This window comes from Ochotona curzoniae, unplaced genomic scaffold, assembly GCF_017591425.1.
Source record: "Ochotona curzoniae isolate NIBS_2020 unplaced genomic scaffold, NIBS_Ocur_1.0 contig_2861, whole genome shotgun sequence".
Taxonomy (NCBI): domain Eukaryota; kingdom Metazoa; phylum Chordata; class Mammalia; order Lagomorpha; family Ochotonidae; genus Ochotona; species Ochotona curzoniae.
In genome coordinates, this window is record NW_024465620.1 from 4,419,201 (window position 1) to 4,441,834 (window position 22,634).

Sequence of the window (22,634 nt, forward strand, 5' to 3'; positions counted from 1 at the left end):
CGCCTCCTGAGCTGTGAGCTAGCAGGAAGCTGGCATCAGAAACGAATCCAGAATGCAAACCCAGGCACTCTTGACATGCAATGCCAGCATCCCAAGTGGCCACACCAAATGCCCTCTGCCACACACCCACTTCTACAAAGTCACACCGACACTGGTGTCTTTTTTCAGTTTGTTGTGAAAGCAAAGCAATTTTGACAGTTAAAACAAAAGAGAGAGAGAGAGAGAGAGAGAGCAAGAAAAGTAATCCAACAATCCAACAGTCTAAGACTTTCACTAAAATTACCTACGTGCACTTCTGTTTCCTTCTAGGGCATACGTAGAGTCTCTTTTGACCCCATAAGGATAATGAATCCAAGGTCTGTGACCCCAAGGTCTTCCCCAAGGAATGGCTCCCCAGGTTTTCTGATGAGGGCCTGGGGAGACCACCAGTTGGCAGCTCCTGGTTATGCTTCATTCCTGCTGAGCCTGACGCCCATGCTTCACCCAAGCCAAGGTGTTCCTCTCGGGCCTCAGCAAGATGATGTAACACTTGGGGAGGAAGATGCCACCCAGCAGCCCTGCAGTAGAGGCCAAGATGGAGAAGACCTCCACGGCCACAGTATGCTTGCCCCGGGCACTATGATACAGGGGCAGGAAGGCTGTCCAGATGCTGCAGAACAGTAGCATGCTGAAGGTGAGGAACCTTGTCTCATTAAAGGCATCGGGCAAGCTCCTGCCCAGAAATGCCACACAGAAGGTGCCCGCTGCCAGGACACCCAGATAGGCCAGGATGCAGGAAAAGGCGAGCCCAGAGCCCTCCTGGCAATACAGGACGACCTGGCTGGGCTCAGAGGCCATGTCTTGGTCTGGGAATGGTGGGGAGGTGCCCAGCCAGGCACCACATAGAACAACCTGCATCAAGGAGGCCAGGAGGACCACGGAGGAGGAGGAACTTGGTCCCAGGCATACCTGGGCCTGGCCTCCTGGCCTGGTGACCCTGAACGCCAGGACCACAGTGAGGGTCTTGGCCAGGATGGAGGACACAGCCACCGTGAGCACGACAGCAAAGGTGCTCTGGCGGAGGAGGCAGGTGGCGGTGGTCGGACGGCCAAGGAAGAGCAGTGGACAGAGGGCACAGAGCGCCAGGGAGGTGAGCAGCGTGCAGCTGAGAGCCCTGTTGTTGGCTCTGACCACAGGAGTGTCCCAGTGCTTCAGGAACACCCCAAGGACCAGCACAGCCAAGCCAGCCAGCATGAGCGCCACAGAGGCCAGTGTGAGTCCCAGGGGCTCACCAAAGGCCAGGAAGGTCTCTCTCTTGGGCAGGCAGCGGTCTCTGGTGTGGCTCGAATACTGCTCCTTGGGACACGGAAGGCAGCTCTTCATGTCTGTGGGAGACACACACCAGCCCCAGGTCAGCCATGTGGCAGCCATGACCCCAGCCCTGTTGGAGGGAAGCCCCCTCCACACCGAGCATACTGACACGCGTTCGAAGCTCTTAGTTACCATTGCTGAGGTGCCCCACAGTAGAGCCCAATACGAGAGGGAAAATGCACACACCACATTAATGTGCTTGTAGTTGTTGCTTGTTTTGCTTTGTCAAGTAGTGGCAGCAACTGTCCTTATCAACAATTGCCATGAGCTGAGTTTACACACAAGGGTTTTTGTCCCCACTCTGCAATGGCATGGTAGAAGCTGTGCGGGAGCAGGGACCTCATATTCCTAAGTTCTTGTGGGTGTGCAGTGCTATAAAGAGAGCCAGACAGCAGACACAAGAGCTCTGTCTATTACAGACCTGACCAAAACTCAAATCCCACATGCTGAGTGAATGGATGAAGGCAGTTACCTGCTATAGGAAGAGGACTACAACCACACACACACACACCCCATACCTATATACACATGAGCACACACATGCCCATTCACATACATGTACACACACATGCACACACTGCCATAAACACACACCCACACATGCATGCACACCTCACACATGCACACACTCACACACGTATGCACACAACCCACCGCCACACACACACACACACACACCACCCCACAAGGCATCCCCACACCTATGCACACATGCGGGCACACACATGCACACACCCACATATGTACACACGTGTGCATACCCACCCTTCCCCACACTCACACGCCTCCACACACACACATCTTGGGATGAACCTCAGAAACTCAACATGGAGGAACAATAAGATGCAAAAGAACAGCCACTGCAGCTCCCTCTACAGGATGTTAACACAACAGGCAAACCCCCTAAATACCCACAGAAATCAGCATGGCGGTTCCCTAGGTGAGACAAGGGTCACAGTGGAGGTGAGGTGTTTGGGGACAGAAGGTCCGTCTCTGTTTCCTGATTAGGGAGGTGAAAATTATTCAGGCTGTACACTCATGATCCATGCATCTGTCTGTATGGAATAGTTCAATGAACAGTTACCCAAGAATACTTGTAACCATTATAATTGCATACAGCAATTCCTAGCCTGCATCTCCATGTCTAAATGTCAAAGCAGAGGCTGTTCAACACATTTTTGCACTGAGAAATGGACAAGTTCAAGGCACCTGGCTGGACCCTCACCTCTTTGGTCTGCGAACTGTCCCTCAGGACAAGGGCTGCAGTCAAAACAACACTGGGGAGCTCCCTGCTGGGGGACCTGGCTGAACCCTGGAGCACAACTTCTGCTGCAGACAGAGCTGGGGACCTGAGGATGGAGAAGTGGGGGCATGGTCAGGGCTGCAGGGCACAACTCGGTGAAGCAGCCTCGTCTCCTTCCCCACTCTGATGGAGGCTCCCTGGGGAGGAAGGTCACCTCAGCCGGATCAGAGAAGGCCAGAAGAGGAGGGGCTCCCCCAACTCACGTGGCTCACAGAGGCAAGCTCAGTTACCCCGCACCAACTGGTACCTTTCCAGTCTGAGACTCCTACATCACAACTGCAAGGTACTCCTGTCGACACAAGACCTCCCTCAGCCCATCCCCACCTCCAGGCTGCATCGCAGGGAGGAAGCTGAAGAAGAGAAGGTCTTTGAGAAATAAAGAATGTTGGCTCTTGTGATAGCTCTGAGGCATCTCCGATGAGATTTCTTTGAGGGCCCCCCCAACAAATCCGCTGAAATCATAACCCCAGCCATGTGGAGAGCGACAGGACCTGTAGCCCGACAATGGAGTACATCTGCCAAAACTGGACCACCTCAGTGGCTTTGATGGAGCAGCGGATTCCATACCCAGAGGCACATGGAGGATAGGTCAGACCATTGGAGCCTGCAGAGGACACCTGGTACCATAGCAGAGGACGGAGGGCAGAACAAATTGATCAACTACCCTGGTGAAGCATGACAGCAAATATCTGAGAGAATGGAGACTCAAAGGTGGACTGAGTCAACAAATGGACCTTGAGAGGATATCTTCCTCCTTGCATCTGCCAGGTCAACAGCATTTCTGAACCATCAAAACCACTTAAGCAGAACCCTTGGGGCATGCCCTGCATCAGGGACTATGGGATGACATCACATAGCCATACCCAACCCTAGGTGCTGAGGCAGTAAGGATGTTGCATGTGGCTTCTCCCCTTATCTCTTCCTTTCACCCAGATACAAAAAGAAAGAAAGGAAAATGTGGACACAAACGCCTCACCCCTTTCCCATGATCCTGGACGCTTCCCACCAAATGAACCATGTAAACATCTTGAAAAACAAAATTTTAAAAAGAATGTTGGCTCTTCTATTATCAGAAGAGTCACGGGCACATTGATAAGGACCCCAAGAGAATCCTATGTCCCTGTTCCATGGCCCTAAGGGCATGGCTTGATCTGCTTTTGGAAAGTGTTATGACCAACACTGAATGGGACAGAGGTTGGGGATCGGCCAACAACAGGTGAGGCTGAGCACAGGAAACTATGTGACCAGTGCTGAAGCTAGCAGCCAGAAAAACACACAGGCAGCAACTACATCTGTTAATAAACACAACGGTACCACCTGTTCTGTTCACACTCCAGACACCCACTGGGATACCCCTGGTACTATTGTCCCATTCTTCAAGGAACGGGTCCCTGAATAAGACCTGGAGAACACTCTGGAAGAAATTCTGGTTTAGGCTCTGATGCAATGACCTGCCTGGTACCATGAGAGTCACATCGACTCTACGTGACGGGACACAGAGCACTGACACCAAGCTTTTCCATGACCTTGACACACCACATGTGGAGAATGCCTGGCCCCAGAGAGATGGCCACTCTGTGCATGAGGGGACACAGCGCTGGATCTGAGCTCTTCCCTGACTCTGACACACTGTGGCTAAGGGTTGGACAGGCACACGGGTTGCTTACCTGCAGATTCTCCTTCATCAGGTGGACCACCCTATTCCCCGGAGGGGCTCTTGGGTCAATCACGCCTATGTGGACAAAGTGGAAGAGGCCGTTAGCAGTCTTCTGCCCATAGTGGATGTCAAATTTGGTAAGTAAATCTCCGTTGGCATCAAACTTGATCTCTTCCCCATCTGGGGTCCAGAAATGCACCTTTCTGAGGGGGTGAAGAAGCTGGGAGAAGGAAGAATGACATCGTAGAACTGCCTGGGCCAGTGCCCGGGATCCCTCCCAGCTGACTCAGGCCACCAACCACTGCAGCGAGCAGCAGATGCCCCCAAAAGCGCCAGCTCAATGACGGACGCAGCAGGCTTGTGATGTGTGCACAACCTCATGAGGCTGCTCTCATTTTAACTTCTTGCAAAATCAGAACAGAAGCTTGATCATGTAATAATAATCTATAGCAATGAAGACATCCCAGACTGTATTTACCATTCTATCAAGAGAGGCATGAAATTAAACTTTTAGTGTTTTTCTGCTGCAAGAAAGGGACCCACAAAACTCACAAGGCAGCCCTGACTCCAGCGACCGTTCAGCTGTGCACATGCTGAGTAGCATCTGGACCTGACAGGGCCACCCAGAAAGGCCCTGCCCACTTACATGTCCGGACCGCACGTCGCTCTGCCCCGTCACACAGCTCTTTTCATGTGTGCTGTGCTGATGCACCCACAGGTGCTGTTCCTGTGACCTGGCACCACCACCCTACCCTCAGGCTAATTCCTCTTCATCTTTCAGCTGCTTCCCAGAATCTTCCTCACTGAGCCTTCCCCTGACTTGCTCATTCTCTTCATCCACTCCCCATCAATCTATTCACTTTTACATCCCTTTACAACACAGCATAGATACAGCCTTTTATGCCTCGCACTCTGAAACAAAAAATCATGGGAACAAGCTCACACATACCCCGAGGTATATTCCAGCCCTGTCCTCCCTCACGTGCTGCAGTGACATCCTGGTGGCCCTGAGGACACTTCGGCAGCAGTGTCTTCCTTGCTGGGCAAAGCTGAGAAATGCGCCCTCATTCAGCTTGCTGGCAGAGTTCCCTCTGCTTCCTCTCCACCCCAGCTGCTCTAAATCTAACCTTGCCTTTCTTCTAACTTCTGTCCTCTCTCTGCTAAAATCCTGCTCTCCACTGCGTGGAGTGGCACACAGCGCATACTATGCTCCAGGCTCTCATCTAAGGGCTTCAGCTGTATGAGCTCGTGAATACTCACAATGATGCAATGAGGTGGAATTAACTGTAGCACTGCTTTACACTGGAGATGTAAGCCTGACCAATTCACAGTCAGCAGCAACTGCTCACCAAATGGAGGACAACCGCAATCCAGCAAGTTTACAAGGTCACCTCTATTACTAAGACCTTTGTATCATGTTGTCCTACTCTGAGGTGACTTTACTACAATTCACCATGCAAGTAGGGTTACCAGATAAATTAGAGCAGGCTTAATTAGATTTGAATTTCAAATGAAAGATGATCCTTTTTAGTATATGTAGACACCAAGAAATATTTTGGATGTACTTCTCCTGAGAATTCTGTGTTGTTCAGTTGAAACTCCCATTTAAGTAGGCATCCTGCATTCACCGAGTAGAGCAAGCCCACGTTAGCATGACTCACATGGGGTCACACAGCCCGCAGTTTCCCCAGATTCCTCGCCCAGTGCTCCTGCTGGGATGCACCCAGGAGGCCTCCCTGCTGACCAGCACTGTCTCCCTTTGCAGCCTGGACAGTGAGTGACCCACTCCCCACCTGCTCTCACCTGCCAGGGCTGGAGGTGCAGAGGATCAGCACATGCCCCCTCCATGTGCACACAGTCCTTCAGGGCCTGCAGGGCATGGGCAATGCTGTAGACTGCACTGTATGCTGCATCCACTTTGCTCACTTCCTGGAAGGGGTACTCCTTCCCTCGCAGGCTCTCATTCCCAGAGCAGAACCGAGCACCTCCCAACACAGCACTCTTCCCCGCCTGTCCCCTGCTCCGAGGCGGCCACTTGCATCCAAAAGTGACCTCCCAGAACCTCTCCAAGAACCCATCCTCTGGGGTCCGGCGGGGGTTCAAGCGAGCAAGGAACTCGGGGAAGCCAGATGCACAGCTGACCTGCTGCAGGAGGCCAAAGGAGCTGTGCAATACGCGGGAGGCCCCCGGCACAGCCAGCGCCAGTCCCAGGTGCAGCGTGCCCTTGCTGACCCACACCTGGCCTGAGATGCCGACGCTCTGCAAGCCCTGCAGCAGCAGCTGGAACTTGAAGTTGCTCAGGAAGACCAGGATGACAGTGGCCGTGCTACTGGCCATCTTCCGCACAATGGCATCTGCCTTCTCCAACGACTGCTGGGAGGGGACGTGCACGTAGAACTCAATGCAGACACCAACCTGGCCCAGCTCCTGGGAGACCAAAGAGCTGGCCTGCTGCCCAAAGTCATCATCCTGTGCCAGGATGCCCACCCAGGACCACCGAAAGTGAAGTACCAGCTGGCTTATGGCGTGGGAAGACGCGATGTCGCTGGCCAGGGTCCGCAGGAAAGATGGGAACTGGGTCTTGTCGCTGAGGCTGGGCAGTGTGGACGAGTAACTGACCTGGGAGGGAAGGGGTGCCACATAATGTCACAATTGTTCCACTTCCTGTTTGTGGCCTGGGAGAGCAGCAGAGGATGGCCCAAGGCCTTGGGACCCTGAACCCACGTGAGAGACCCAGAAGAAGCTCCTGGATTTGCATCAGCTCAGTTCCAGCTATTGGGACCATTTGAGGAATAAACCAGTGGATGGAAGATTTTCCTCTCTCCTCTCTGTAAGTCTGCCTTTCCAATTAAAATATATAAATATATATATTTTAAATTAGCCAAAACCAAAAGTTGGCACATGGACAAGGCCTTGGTTATGGAAATGGCAGTGGCAGACAAATTCCAGAGACCACCTGCCAAGTAGGGTGAAGAGCTGGTGGCATGAGTCCTATGATCTCAGTTAAATCCCAGTTCATGCATGTTCCACACAGGTGGACAGAATGTGCTCATCGACACAGTGGACATCACAGTTCTTTCAGAACAATCTCATGGCAGAAGGGAAGGGACAGGCTTTGGCAGCCCCAAGGTGGCACTACCATTGTCCTGGCTACAAGCACTTCCCTAGTCAGGGGAAAATGCTTCTGGATGACTCACCTGGGGAAACTTGTAGAGCCCCAGCAGCCTGGCCATGGAGACTGATAAGACTGAGAGTGTCTCTCCAATCAGGGCAACCCGGGGAGGGCTGGATCCGCACACATAGTTGGGGATCGGCACCTCCTGCCCGGAGAGGAAGCCCAGCATCTCATACATGCCTCCATGCACCGAATCCCCGGAGTTGCGGATGGAGAAGCCCAATGTGAGGTTGGGCAGCAGGCGGGTGTCCCTGTTGATCTCCTCAATGGCAAAGACAAAACCCTGGGCCACACGGTAGCCCCACCTGGAAACGCTGAGGGAAAGAGAAGGCCACGGGGGCCGCAGAATGAATGCAGGTGGTGCTTCCTGTGTGTGCACATTGTCAGCAGAAGTGCCCACAGACTTACCCAAAAACCTGCCCACACATGCACACAGAATAAACCAAGGGGACATGGGAATGAGAGGTGTTGGTCAAGGGGAAGAAAGCCCACTCTCAGAGAGAAGGGATAAGTGTCCACACCTACAGCACAGCACAGTAACTATAGACAGGGCCGCTTCACCGAATGGCTCCATGACGTGCACATATACTAAAACACCACTCTGCAGCCCACGAGCGCGTACGATCACTGCACACCAACTTCTGCAACAACCTGACAGCATCAAATGACTACAAGAGAAAGTCCCCTGCCCCTTCTGCTGGACAGGCAGGCACTTGGGGACACACTTTGGCAACATCTTACCAAAGATAACCACAAGCATAACAATTCAACCAAAAGCACTGTGCCAGAACGTCCGTCTTCGTGGACCCCCGGGCTTGGTCAGCTCAGGAAGAAATCTAGTCACTCCACAACATTTACTCATTCAGCAAATGCTCCAGCCACGTGTCAGGCACTATTCTAAACAGAGAGCTGGCCGTGAGCAAGAGAGACAGGAAGCCCTGCCTGCCTATAGGGTGCATGCAGCACAGACAGGGAGGAAGAAGCTGCCCTCGCTTCATACAGACACCAATACAGACGCCAGCCAGATGGGACCAACCTGGGCCGAGTTGGGGTTCTGACGATCAGCCACCACCCTCGGCCCCCCCGGGGGCTCCCCACAAAGCAACTGGGCAGCCACTTACTCTGAGGATGGCAACCCTGCTGGTGGGGCAGTGAAATCAAACAGGGTGACATTGTTGAAGGGAAAGATGGAGAAGCTCCCCCCAACTACCACGTCTCCAGGACGGTCGAAGCGGGGGCTCTTGCCTGGCAACCGCCAGCCTGTTGGCCCAGGAAGGGCTGCTTCACAAAGCGCTCCCACGAGAACAGGGAGCAGAGGGCAAAGCCACATGCCTGGACGGGAGCAGAGCAGCTGTGTGAGGCTGAGCCTGCCAGCAACAGGGCTTTTTTCTGGAGCTCCTCCTTGATCAGAGTCCTGGGGCTGAGAGGCCACCAAGTCCCAGGACCATTAAAAGTGCTACTTCATTCCCCTGGGGTCCCTCAAACCAAGGACAACAGCTCTGAGTGCTGGAGAAACCCAGGGGCAGGTATGCCCACAGTCCCCAGGTTTTTGCTCTGAAAAGAGCCCCTGGGAGGCTTTAGGAAGCCAAGAGCCACCGCCCACAGCCCGACCTCCTGCAACACCCTCAGGCCTCTCCCAGCAACAAGGTCACAGCTGGGATGGCTCAGAGATCCAGGTGGCCCTGGACCAACACTTCCTGCACCAGGGCCACTGACTGGAGGCTCCCAGGCATGTTCAGCCCCACGAGTGGCTTAGGGGCTGTACAAGTTGACCTGTGGTGTGGTTGCAGAGAAACTGGGACCTTGTTCATTGCTAGTCAGATGCATATGGCATAACCACTTTCAAAATTGCCTGGCAGGTGCTCAAAGCCTTAAACTCAGAGTTACCACATGACTCCCCACTTCTAGCCTTGGTACATACGCCAGAGAAATAACAGCCTATGACCACAGACAAACTTGCATGCTAATGAAAAGTGGAAACAACCCACAATGTCCATCAATGGATGAATTCATAAAGGGTACATGAAGAGATACATATGCACATATATATGCACATATATATGTTAGTGTGCATGTTTGTATATATCCTCAGAGTGACATATGATTCAGCCATAAAAATCAATGATCTTATGATATGTGTGTCAATTTAGCTGAATTTTGAAAATAGCATATCATGTGAAAGAATTATGACACGAAAGGTCACATTATGGTAAGCTTCCATTCACATGGCCACTATGATCTGCTGGTGGCTTATACTTGTCCTGTAGCACCATCACTTCCCCTGAGCCTTAGCCTACCCAGGCAGAGGGAAGAGATGAGTACCCACTGGGGATGCAGGGTGGAGTGTTTACTGGGAATCCCATGGACCCAGGCTGACCTGAAGAGGTGTTTGAAACCACCTTTTCCCTCAAGGCCTTGGAACCTAACTTGCAACCCCTCCCTCACTAGTCTGGAGCAGAAAGGGCCTCTCCTGTCCCTCCCTCAGACCCATGTCTTCCCTTTCCTAACCTGACTGGCACCCCACAACCTCTTTGCCAGCTGAGCACTCCTCCACATTCCCAGGCTGCAGCCCTTGCACACTCTCCAGCCCATGCACTTATCACTTCACTGTGGAGCTCCCACTTTTCTGCTCCCTCAGACTCTCTGTCACCTCAAACACACACACCTGCTCTCTCAACTAAGGACGTGTCTAGTGCCAGATCATTAACTCTCAGTGTCAGCTACAAATCCCTCCCAACCCTCTGTCCCTAGAACTTCAGCCCTGGGACAGAGCCCACTGTACAGTCCTGGAGTTAGACATGGCTCAGACATCCTACAGAAACACATGTCAATCCCAGTTGCATCCCAGGATCCCAGGACCACCACTGTTCTCCCCATGGGGTAACTCTGGCAGTTACCCTAACTCACACAACACCCAGTCAAGCTCTTTGTTAGTCCTGGCTGAGTTACAGCAAGCCAAGCACCTGTGGCGCTCCTCATGTCGCCCCATCATGGGCTCTCCCTGTGGGGTCTCCTGTTGCCATCTGGAAGACCTCGGTACCTCCCATCATGACTCTACCCTCGTGGCAGAGAAACTGTTGCAGCGTTCTTGATAGTCCCAGAGGCTCCCAGGCCACATTCTTCCCATCACAAGCAGAAGGCAGCCAGACATGGCCTTACTTTGTTCTGCCCCCTTCATTCTATTCTGGGGACTCTCCACTGTACTTTTAATTTCATACCCTGGCTGCTCCACTTCCCATCCAGCTCCCTGCTTGTGGCCTGGGAAAGCAGTCGAGGATGACCCAAAGCCTTGGAACCCTGAACCCACGTGGAAGACCTGGAAGAAGCTCCTGACTCCTGGCTTTGGATCAGCTCAGCTCCAGCCGTTGTGGTCACTTGGGAAATAAATCATCAGGCAGAAGATCTTCCTGTCTCTCCTCTTCTCTGTATATCTGATTTTCCAATAAAAATAAATAAATCTTTAAATATACATATTTAAAGATATATATATATATACCTCTTCCAAATCTGCCCAACAAAGGATACTTAAAGATGTTCACTTGACAGAGAAGAGCAATGGCACCCACCAAAGCCAAAGGCAAATGTGAAGAACATCCCAGTAAAATAACAACGGAGGACTAAATCAATTACAACCCATTACTAAAAAGACAGGACCAAATTGCCACCCATTCATATTAACCCTGAGTGTAAACAGATTAAACTCATCAATCAAACATAGATTGATGCACTGGATCAAAAAAAAGAAAGCCCATTGATTTGTTGCCTACAGAAGACATATCTCACCAGCAAAGATCAGTAGAAACTATATCTCATGGATTTTTTTTAAAAGTTTTTTAGTTTCATCTCTTCTAAAAACTTTGTTTCTCATTAAATTCTTCACTGACACATAGATCAGACAGTAGCATCAATTTCTTCAAAAATGTTCTTGCTTTTCTTTTTCATTTCCTCAGTGACACTTTAGTCATTCAGTAGCATGTTGTTTAATTTCATGACGTTTTTAATTCTTTTCTTCCTCTTGTGGATTCTGTTTTGTGTCTTTTCATTTGAAGGAATATACAGTAACTGTGTAATGGAGGCTATCATGTACAGTAGCATGTTACTTACCTTCATGGCATTGTAAATTTCTATTTTTCTTCTTGTTGTTGACTTTGTGTTGTGGCTTTTTATTTAAGGGGATGGATAGTAAAAGTGTAATGGAGACTGTCACATCCAGATGTGAGGATACATTGCAGTATGCATCTCTACTTCCAGATCAAAGTTGGATTCCCAATGTAACTGTTAACTATATCTTGACAAAAGGCTGCTGGACTCTTTGCCATTGTCCATGCCCGCAATGACAGACATATGACTGTTTATGCAGAACTCTACTATAATAATAACATAGGGGAACTCACGGGGTGGGTAGGGAATTTGGGGAGGGGATGATGGGAATCCCAAGGCCTATGAAACGGTATCATAGGGCCCGGCGCGGTGGTGCAAGTGGTTAAGGTCCTTGCCTTGCACGCCCGGGATCCCATATGGGTGCCAGTTCTAATCCCAGCAGCTCCACTTCCCATCCAGCTCCCTGCCTGTGGCCCGGGAAGACAGTCGAGGACGGCCCAGGGCCTTGGGACCCTGCACCCGTGTGGGAGACCCAGAAGAGGCTCCTGGATCCTGGCTTTGGATCAGCATAGTATCAGCCGTTGTGCTCACTTGGGGAGTGAATCATCGGATGGAAGATCTTCCTCTCTGTTTCCCCTCTCTGTATATCCGCCTTTCCAATGAAAATAAAATCTTAAAAAAAAAAAAGAAACTGTATCATAAAATGATAATAATAATTTGAAAGTTTAAAAATTATGAGACAGAAACCTCAATTCTTTATAAATTTCCCATTATAATATATTTTGTTATAGCAGCAGGAATCAACTAAGACATGACACGGCCAAAACAAAGAGATTAATACGGTACTATGAGTTGGTGTTTAAGCAAATAGAGCCAGAGCTCTCTTCTCCTTCCATCCTCCTCTCCACCTCTTCCTCCCCCTTCATCTTTGCCCCCCCCCTCTGCAGGAAAAAGGAAGAAAATAGAGCCAAAGAAATATAAACATCAGACGGGCACTGGTAAAGGAAAAGTATTGGCCATTTGCATAATTAGAACATCATTATCTTTAATTCTGTGCCTACTCAGCTTTTCAGCTTTGATTTCCACTTTCAGTATGAAGAAGGATCTGCAGACAGCTATTTTGTAATAGCAAGACACACATGGGGCATGCACATGTGCACATTGCAGTTTGTCATAATCGCATGAACAGTAGAAAAAGGTCTTTTCTATTTTGATTATTGCAATTTTTCTTTTTCACATGACTTGTCAATACATTAATTGCATATTTATTATATATAATATATTATGCAATATATGTATATTATATTGTAATTGTATGTGGTATGTGTCATATATAATTATTATTTTATATCAATAAAATTATTAATGAAAAACAAACTTACTGCCGTATGCCGACTGAGCTGTACAACTGCCTCAATTTTCAAATGCACATGTGGAACAAGTGCCAGAACGCAGTGCATGGGAGATCTCTCCACTGTCCCTTGGCTTGCTATGTCCGGGAACTGCGATTCTGAGCCATCATATCTTTTCTTATTTTTTAAAAAATTTATTTATTTATTAGAAAGTCAGATATATAGAAAGGAGGAGAGACAGAGAGGAAGATCTTCCATCCGATGATTCACTCCCCAAGTGAGTTCAATGGCTGATGCTATGCCGATCCAAAGCCAGGAGCCAGGAACTTCTTCTGGGTCTCCCACACGGGTGCAGGGTCCCAAGGCTTTGGGCCGGCCTCGACTGCTTTTCCAGGCCACAAGCAGGGAGCTGGTTGGGAAGTAGAGCTGTCTGGGTACGAACCAGCACCTCTGTGGGAACACTGCTGTGCCAAAGCTTAATGAAGATGAAGTCTCAGGACTGGCATGACTGGTATCATACGCTAAGCTTCCACTTGCGGCACTGCCATCCCATATGGAAGTCGGTTCCAGTCCTGGCTGCACTTCTCAAGCAGAGCCCTGCTTCTGGCCTGGGAAAGCACATTAGGACAGCCCAAGTCCATGGGACCAAGTTCCCACGTGGAAGTGTGGAAGAGTCTCCTGATTCCTGATTCATTCAGATGGTGGCGAATAAATGTATCTTCAGAAACTGTCCTCACACGGTGCACCTCAGAACTGTATAACAGAATGTACTCTGAGAACCATTAACACTCAGAACTGTGTAACACTCTGTCCAGGACGGCTCAGATGGGATCTGGGTGGTGCTTCACTTCCAGATTTCCTGCGTGTGTTCTCAAAGTCACAACCCCGAAGTTCAGGGCTCGGTTCCCACCAGGCAGCGCAGACACAGTGGAGTGTAGCACTTGAGGACTCGCTCCCCAGGCCCTCATGCAGGCCTCTGCCCTGTCCTCCTCTGGAAGACTGCGCCCCGAGGTCTTCCCGCGGCTCCCCTCGTGGATCTCTGTCTTCGGTCTCCCTGTCACCAGGCACGGGCTTCAGGTGCAGGTCTGGGTTTCCGCCGCCGGCAGGCGTCAACCTCTGAAAGGCCGACACGCGGGAAGACCTCTGGCAGTCGCGGCTTCGTTGCCGCCTGCGCAGGCGCGACCTCGGCCGGCCGGATGCCCCGCGCGGCCCTCTGGGAGTTGTAGTCCGGCACTCGCGGGCAGGGGCGCAATCCCGACTGATGCGGCCAGGGCTTTTGTCTTGAGGTGGGTAAGTGAGATCCAGGAGAGTTGGAGAGGGGGAGACCAAACCGTGCAGGGTCCTGGTCGGAGCAGGCACCTGTCCGCTCGACAGGCAGCATCGAACCCCCTCTTGCTGCTTTGAACCCGAGGAGAATCGTCCCGGAGGTGGTGGGGGTGTGGGAACGGTTCACAGGGTCAGCTTGGAGACTCAAGGTTCCAGAGTCCTGCTGTGGGCAGGTGCGATTGGGATATCCGGGTCCTAGGGGCGCAGGCTCGGCCCTTTGGAATTGGGAGCGAGCCTGACCCGTGTCGCTCCTCCTTGCCGTGGGTGCGACAGGCCAGGGTCTCCACCTTAGGGTCATCTGCGGAGCTTGCGCCTTCCTTGGGGTTTCAGGTCCTAAGATGGATTGGTAAGGGCTGGGAGCTCCCGAAAACTCGGGATTTTAACCCCAGCAGCCTAAGGAACCAGAAAATAGCTGTTTATTATTGGTGCCACTGTTGCCCCCATTCACTGCCAACATGTAAGTTTGCATGTCCTGAAGCCAGCTCCATCCTGGACCCAGGGGCTGTGTGGGGACCTCAGCCCACTCCTGGCGCCGGCGGCAGGGGGCTTAGGGAGGTGTAAATACACAGCAGAGCAGGGTCCCCTGGATCCTGGGAACGGTGATGAATCCCAGGAGGAACCATGGGGGTAAAAATGGTCACGGGGAGGGCGGCTGGACGGAGGTCCAGACAGTGGCTTCAGAAGTTCATTCTGGAGACACCACTGGTCCTGCAGGTAGTGCAAGCTAAATGGATGCTCCCGGAAGCAACAGACACCATAGTGCATGGACCCATCTCAGCCTATACTTTAATTGGTCCTTGCCATGGATGGGGCAGGTGCTGGGTCATCGCCCTCAAGGGAAGACAGGAACTGGGATGTACCACTTGGTGCCTAGCCCCCATCCTAACAACAGATATGGCCATGCATGAATTGCAATATATTTTGCACTAAAATAATCTTATCTGTTAAAGCAGTTTTTCCGTGAATTTTGAAGTGTCCTCCCACTCACCTGGGAAGCCACCAATGGGATCGGCACATTGAACCTATCCTGGCCCGTTTCCCCTCTGAGACAGAGTAGGAAAATGTGAGATTGTTCAACAATGGCATATGGCAGGCTACACTTAGAAAATGCCAAGCCAGTTTCATTTCTGCAGGTTTACACTTGATGCTGCTCCCAAGCCCCAGCTGCTGCCATTCTACCCTCCACCCAGAGTCCCAGGGTTTGGCATCTCTGGCTGTCATAGAGACCAGCCCAGCTTCTCCTGTGCCCTCTTCCCCCAGAACTGCAGCTGGCTCTTCCACAAGAGGCAACATTAGGAAATGACTCTGGGGAACCCAACAGCCAGACTCTGGTAAGATGTATTTATTTAAACTCATCACTATAGAGAGGGAGACAGATCTTCCAGCTGGTGATTCACTATCGAAATGGCTACAGTGACCAGGACTGAGAGGCCAAACCAGGAGCTTCATCTGGGTCTCCCACATGGATGGCAGGGCCCACACATTTGAGCCATCCTCTGCTGCGTTTCCAGACTCATCAGCCAGGATCTGGGTTGGAAGGGGAGCAGCCAGGATATGAACTGGCACCCAGACAGGATGCTGGCCTCACAGGTAGCAGCTACTCCATCGTGCCAGCCCCCGTTTTGATGACTGTGATATAAGATGGCACCTCTGGATGCAGTGGAGGCCTTTGTGAGGCAGAAAGGCAAAAATGAAAGGGAGTGGACGTTGCCCTTTCCAGGCTGTTAGTCCCACGAACCTGAAGAAACCAGCCTTGTGTGGAAATGATACAAAACTCAGAAGTGCAATAATACTGGGAGATGTTCACGGCCCTAACCCAACTCCTTCAAGGAGCCCATCTGAAGATAGCATTTCACTCCATATTGAAATGTCAGAGATGGAGGCCTAGGGAAGATCTTCCTCAGAGGCCCATGGACAACACCTTGATTCCAGCCCTGGAAGCACATAAGCAGAGAAGTCGGCCACACTGTGCTGGAGTTCTGACCCATGAGCTAAGAGATGAAAAATGGGTACATTCTACACAGCCTTAGACCACCTGCTCGGGTGGAGCCTCGGATTTTGTGTCATGATTAGAAAGATTTATCTCTATCCCAAGACGTTTTTTCTCAAGGTCCTTGTTTTGTCCTTGTTTTCAGGCCAGAGCACCCCTTTTCCTCTCCATTTTCAGCTGGGCCCCTCTGGAAGTGAGCAGACAGCTGCCAGGTGCCCTTCCTGTGTCTAAGTCCAGCGGGAAAGATAAGGTCTGTGTCCTGGGTATGTTACCAAAGGCCTGTGAGGTGGCTTGGTTTGTCTGCCAGGTCACCTTCACAATGGGGGGTGTTGCCAGGCAGCAGGGGAGGTGGTACAGCCTGAGCAACATGTGCCCCCTGGAACCGGAGGTCTGGTCAAGAACTAATCTATGGGAACGGGTCAGTGAGAACTGGCACAACAGCCGTAGCACCCTGATACCCACAGCCACCTAGGAAATAAAATATAAAGATCAAATTGCCAGGGGATCAGGGAGAATCCTGGGATGTGAACAGTTACTCCGAGGACCTCCTTCCTCAGCCGGATGTTGGTTTCCAAAGCTAGATGGCCTTTTCCAGCTGGAAATGAGGCAGGACCTTGAGCAGTGGATCCCAGACTCCACCGAGTGTGCCGAAGCAAGATAGCAGCCCTGTGGAGGACCCATCCGTCCTTACTCTTTCTGAATTCCTCTCTAATTCTCCACAGAAAAGTGATTGCTCAGTCTTGCCCTGAACATTCAGTAGACACCAGGTTTGCTGAATTCACAATATTGGTTAAGGAAGGGCATTAATAAATAGGTGGTAAAAAGGATGATGGGTGAGGGAATTGCTGGTGAGCATAAATGCTGACAAACAAAAACGGATAATGGGGCAGAGACTAGAATGAGGATGGAGAAATTTTAGCACAGAGAAGACAGCCAGACTTCAAACGTGAGCCGAAGCCCCAGTAATGGCTTGGATATTGGTTTGGACAACAGGCCCATGGTTACTGGTGTCATCTTCAGAGTGGCATTCTCAGGAGGTAGTGGGACCCGTAGGTGACACAGGGCTTAGAAGCAGGCCTTTAGGTCACAGCAGGGAGCTTCCCTTGGAACCCCGGGACATCTGTCTCTGGCTCTCTTTCCATATATAAAATTCCTCCATATACATGGGCTTCTGTCATTAGGTGTTACCATCAGCTGCCCTTGCCAGAGGAATACCTAGTCATGGACTCTGGACTTCTAAAACCGAACTACAGTCTGTGTAAGGCTACTGTCTTAGGTGTCCTGTCCTGGTGGTACAAGGCTGACTTGCACCCAGAGGAGTGAGACCACCTGAGACGACAGCAGTAGTCCAGTCAGTGGGAACAGCAAGTGCAAAGGCAGCGCATGACACAACAGTTAGCTCTCAGGTACACCGTGCCCTCAGTAATTGGTGGATCCAGGCTGGGTTCTGCTGTATGTCTGGGTTAACCAAGGGGTCTGTTCTTCTTGGCTCTTTCTCAGTTCTGGGGACCAGCCAGCAACTCTGTACAAAGCAGCATCCCAACCCCATGACAGACCATTTGCTACTGGCATTAGGTCCTCACTCTGAATGCTAGCCCTCCACCATGGTCCACAGGGATGGCCAGCGGGAGCAGAGGTTACAGTCAGGTCCCTCCCCCTTAGACTGCGTTAGCTCCCCATTGTTGCTCCAACAACTTAAACCAAGCACCTGTCTCACAGTTCTGGTCTTGGTGAGTCATAGGCAGCAGTGTTTTTAATGGAAGCTCTAGGAAGGAACCCATCCCTTGCGTTTTCCAGCGCTGGATGCTACCCATATGCCCTTCAAAGTTAGCAGTAGATGGTCACATTCACATACCACTTAACTCTGACCCACCCCCTCCCACCTCTCTTCCCATTTTAAGGTCTCTTTGAATCATTTTGAGTTAATGTCAAATGACAGGCAGCCTTAATTTCTTTCTTTCTTTCTTTTTTTACTTTAAAAGATTTTTTTTTTTGGAAAGTCATTTATACAGAGAGGACAGAGAGAAGATCTTCCATCCATTGATTCACTCCACAAGTGGCCAAAATGGCCAGAGTTGAGTCGATCTGAAGCCAGGAGCCTCTTCTGGATCTCCCATGCAGGTGCAAGGCTTGGAGACATCATCAACTGCTTTCCCAGGCCACAAGCAGGGAGCTGGATGGGAAGTGGGGCCACCAGGACACAAACTGGAGCCCATATGGGATCCCGGCATGTGCAAGACAAGGACTTTAGCCACTAGGTTACCATGGTTGGCCCCCTTCTTTTTCTTTTCCTTTTTTTTTTTTTTTTAATCTCACTGATGCAAACCATAATATGGGAAAAGTGCTTCTGCTTCCTCCTAAAATCAGTCCAGTGCTGGGGTGTGGGACAGCATGCCCTTAGGCCATGGCTGTGTGGAGAGGGCTGGTGCCAGGGCCTAAAGGCAATGCTGCCAACAACAAGGAGGAGGGAACACATGTTTCTTGTTCCTTCCAAATGCCCGTTTGCCTCTTGCTGTGGCCCTCAGGTGTGTTGGTGATGGGTATACTGAATCATCAGCTCTTAGAAGATCCCTGTTAGGTGAAACCAGCTAGACTTAAGTAACTTTCCTGGATCCCAGGTCCTCTTGGTGGTGGACACTACAGCTCTTTCTGGGTTGGGAGCACTGATGGGTTTCTTCTCAGCTAGGGTGAGGTGGCCGATGGAAATATGCAACCAAGAAGAAATCGAGTCTCAGCCATGAGAGGGCTGGCTTGTGGTCCTTATGTGGCACTTCTCTGTCATCATCTTTCACCATGGAAGCCATGCTGCTTCTTACACTGTACCAGCATCCCCTCTCCAAACTCATTCTTTGTTGTTCCCTGTCAAACTATCCATACCCAGTATACCAACTCCTTTGTCTGTTCCTTCCCTAGTTTATAGACCGTATCCTTAAATTGGCAAAGTCAAAAGTATCAATTTTATTCTTCCATCCCCTTTCCCATCACAAAAGCTTTTATCTTCGGTTGGGCATTAAAGGGGCATGTCCTTATTTTGTTTCTCTCAGACTTGGAAAATAGATCCAAAACCAGTCACCTCCAAAGTAAAGTGCCTTTGAGGAAATACACAGCAATCACCCCAGCAGAAAGTTTTTAGAGGGACAGTCCATGGCACCCCTGGAGTGAAGATACAGAGGGCCACTGGGGCTGGAGCTGTGAGCACCTGCAGAACTGTGTGCTGCTGTCAACACCCACACAGAAGCAGTGGAGGGCAGAAGGTGGGTCTGAACCCCCATTTCCCAACTCGGCCAATGACTCCAGAAAGATGAGGTCCCCGTACATGGGGAACACACAGGAAAAGAGAGAAACCCCTCTCAAAGTCAAATGCTCCACAGAAAACCTATGCAAAACAGAAACCCTACAAATGTCAGCAATGTGAAAAGGCCTTTTGTCACAGCTCAGCACTCCTTGAACATCAGCGGACGCACACAGGAGAGAGGCCCTACAAATGCCATGACTGTGGGAAAGGGTTCCGCAACAGCTCGGCACTCACCAAACACCAGAGGATCCACACCGGGGAGAAACCCTATCAATGCCCTCAGTGTGGCAGGGCGTTCAACCAGATCGCACCACTAATCCAGCACCAGAGAACTCACACCGGGGAGAAGCCCTATGAATGCAGTGAATGCGGGAAATCCTTCAGCTTCAGGTCTTCCTTCAGCCAGCACGAGCGGACTCACACTGGTGAGAAGCCCTATCAGTGTGGAGAATGTGGCAAGGCCTTCAGCCACAGTTCATCACTGACCAAGCACCAGCGCATCCACACGGGGGAGAAGCCCTACGCGTGCCATGAGTGTGGAAAAGCCTTCACGCAAATCACCCAATGATCCAGCACCAGAGGACCCACACGGGAGATAAGCGTTACGAGTGCAGCGAGTGTGGGAAAGCCTTCAGCCAGAGCACTCTGCTGATAGAGCACTGCAGGATTCACACTGGCAAGAAGCCCTACGGGTGCAACGAGTGTGGAAAAACCTTCAGTCACAGTTCCTCCCTGAGCCAGCATGAGCGGACACACACTGGGGAAAAGCCCTACGAGTGCCGCCAGTGTGGCAAGGCCTTTCGGCAGAGCACACACCTAACACAGCACCAGAAAATCCACACGGGGGAGAAGCCCTACATATGCAGCGACCGTGGCAAGGCCTTCAGCCACAGCTCCTCCCTGACTAAACACCAGCACATCCACACAGGGAAGAAGCCCTATGCATGCCTGGTGTGTGGTTGGGCCTTCAGCCAGCTGGCTCCCCTCATTCAGCACCAGAGAATCCACAGAGGAGAGAAACCCTATGAATGTGCTGAGTGTGGTCAGGCCTTCAGCCAGAGCTCCCTTCTCATCAAACACCAGCGGATTCACACCAAGGAAAGGCTCTACGGGTGCAAGGAATGTGGGAAATCCTTCAGTCACAGCTCGTCATTGAGCCAGCATGAGTGCACACACACAGGGGAGAAGCCCTGTGCATGTCAGCACTGCGGCAGAGTACCCACCTGACGCAGCACCGGAGGATCCACACAGGAAAGAGGCCCTACAAGTGCAAGGACTGTGGCAAGGCCTTTACCCACAGCTCTTCCCTGACCAAGCACCAGAGAATTCATACTGGGTAGATGGGTAGACCCCTCCACATGTGCTGGGGACACTGGAAAGCCTTAAGCCTAGGTCCTCTTTGTTCAGACCTAGTCAGGTTCGCAAGAAACCACACACATTTTCACACTGCCTTCACACATAATACACTCCTTAGACAGCCTCAGAATTTACCCTGACAAACGACTGCTCAAATCTAAACACTAGAGAAATGTGGAAAAAGTTAACACAGGACTCTCAAACCCGAATGTCCATAATCATAACATTAGAGAACCCACAAAGGAGAAAGGGGAAGGGTTTCTGCTCAAGGGTTTACCAAGTGTTCTAAATCCAGAGGATTCAGAGTGGTGAGAAACCCAACAAACGCCTATTTGCATATTAAAGAACTACACATAGTCAGAATTTGCTTCCATTATGGCACCTTACACTTTGGGGGGGGGCGGTTTAGAATGGTGCAAGTTGACTGTGATATTAAAAAAAAAAATGGCAGCATTTCACAAGTGTATGGAGTCACTATGGATTCTAGGTTATCTCAAAAGGAAGTCTGATTTATGTGTGAATGGTTTGATCGGGATACTTGGAAGCTGGTCTCCTGACTTTGGATCCCATTTAATAGACTGTCAGTGTACTAAAAACAAATTTTTAACTCTTCATCTTTATATGTCACAGCTTTGTATGGGAAGACTCAAAAATGTAAAGCTGTGTGTGTATGAAGCTATTTCCATGAAGTCTCATAGATCGCAAGGAAGCCTGCTGCTGCTCCTGCTGTAGTTTCTTTCTGCAGGACTTGTAGGCATTAGAAATGCAGATGTTTCTATTTTTTTAAAAGGGGGGGAAATATAATTTCCTTTGTTAAGCCATGATCTTCAAGTGATATCAACTTTTGTCATAACCACGTTTTATAAGATGTCTCTCTTTTGAGAAAATTACATATTAATCCCTTGCAGAACTGTTTTTCATTGATTCTTCCAAGTGCTTAGTGGTTTTCTTTGGGTAATATTAAACATGAAAGCCCATGTTATTGCATTCAGCACAATCTATAAATACCCTTCTGACACTGTCTTTAAATGGTGCCTTACTGCCTTCGGAATCTAATGATATTGGCAGCTGTTAGACCACATCAGTTTGACTTTTTTACATCTCAGTGCTAAGACATACATTTCTCTTTTGGACTACAGCCCTCATGTTGGAATTAATTTCTGTTCCATCTAAAAGTCAATTCAGAAATCTGGAATAGTTTTTACAAACAGCACTGACTACCCACAAAAGAAAATTAAGCCCCATTAGTAAGATTAAATATACCAGCAGTCAACTTAAAAAGAACGAACGGGTGAATTAAGTAATATTGACCCAATGTAGCTTATGTTACCATTTCAACAGGTCAGCATAGAGAGCAGAGCTAGCGATATTTCCCATCTTTATATGTACTCCATCTTCTGTAGGCAGTGTGGTATACTGGCTGCACATACCACAGTTCAAACATTTATCTCATGAGTAGCCAGCTGCTGGCCACACTGGACAGTGCTGCTCAAGGGCCACAGTACTTGGGTCATTTTGTTCTTCAGTTTGTGACGTGCGACCTCCCTCATCCCTTTGATGTTCTCTCTATGCAGCTCCTCATCCTCAAAGAAACCACGTGCTACAAGTTCAGCTTCTTTAACACAACAGGCTCCTGCTCGCAAATCCAGTGTAGAAATACACAGGCTTTGTTGTGCATACTCCAGGTTATAAACAACATGAGGGCTCCCCTGTTCTAGCTCAGCCCAGT

The 22,634-nt window shown here is 50.3% G+C and overlaps 2 protein-coding genes across 2 annotated transcripts in view; one reads left to right on the top strand and one right to left on the bottom strand.

Moving 5' to 3' along the window:
* LOC121155079 (zinc finger protein 470-like) overlaps nt 1–20,889 on the top strand; it is a 70,834-nt gene extending 49,945 nt beyond the window's left edge. Inside the window, 3 exon segments of the mRNA XM_040978258.1 lie at nt 19,688–20,100; nt 20,103–20,687; nt 20,753–20,889. Of these exon segments, the coding sequence (XP_040834192.1) occupies nt 19,688–20,100; nt 20,103–20,687; nt 20,753–20,889 (1,135 nt within the window).
* Nucleotides 451–8,896, bottom strand: LOC121154976 (extracellular calcium-sensing receptor-like). Its single transcript, XM_040978150.1, has 6 exons — nt 8,607–8,896; nt 7,508–7,799; nt 6,114–6,929; nt 4,321–4,530; nt 2,576–2,699; nt 451–1,364 (listed from the first exon to the last, which is right to left on the bottom strand). Exons 1-6 carry the CDS (start codon nt 8,813–8,815, stop codon nt 451–453), a joined length of 2,565 nt encoding a protein of 854 aa, XP_040834084.1. The 5' UTR covers nt 8,816–8,896.
* Nucleotides 20,890–22,634: the final 1,745 nt, after the last annotated feature.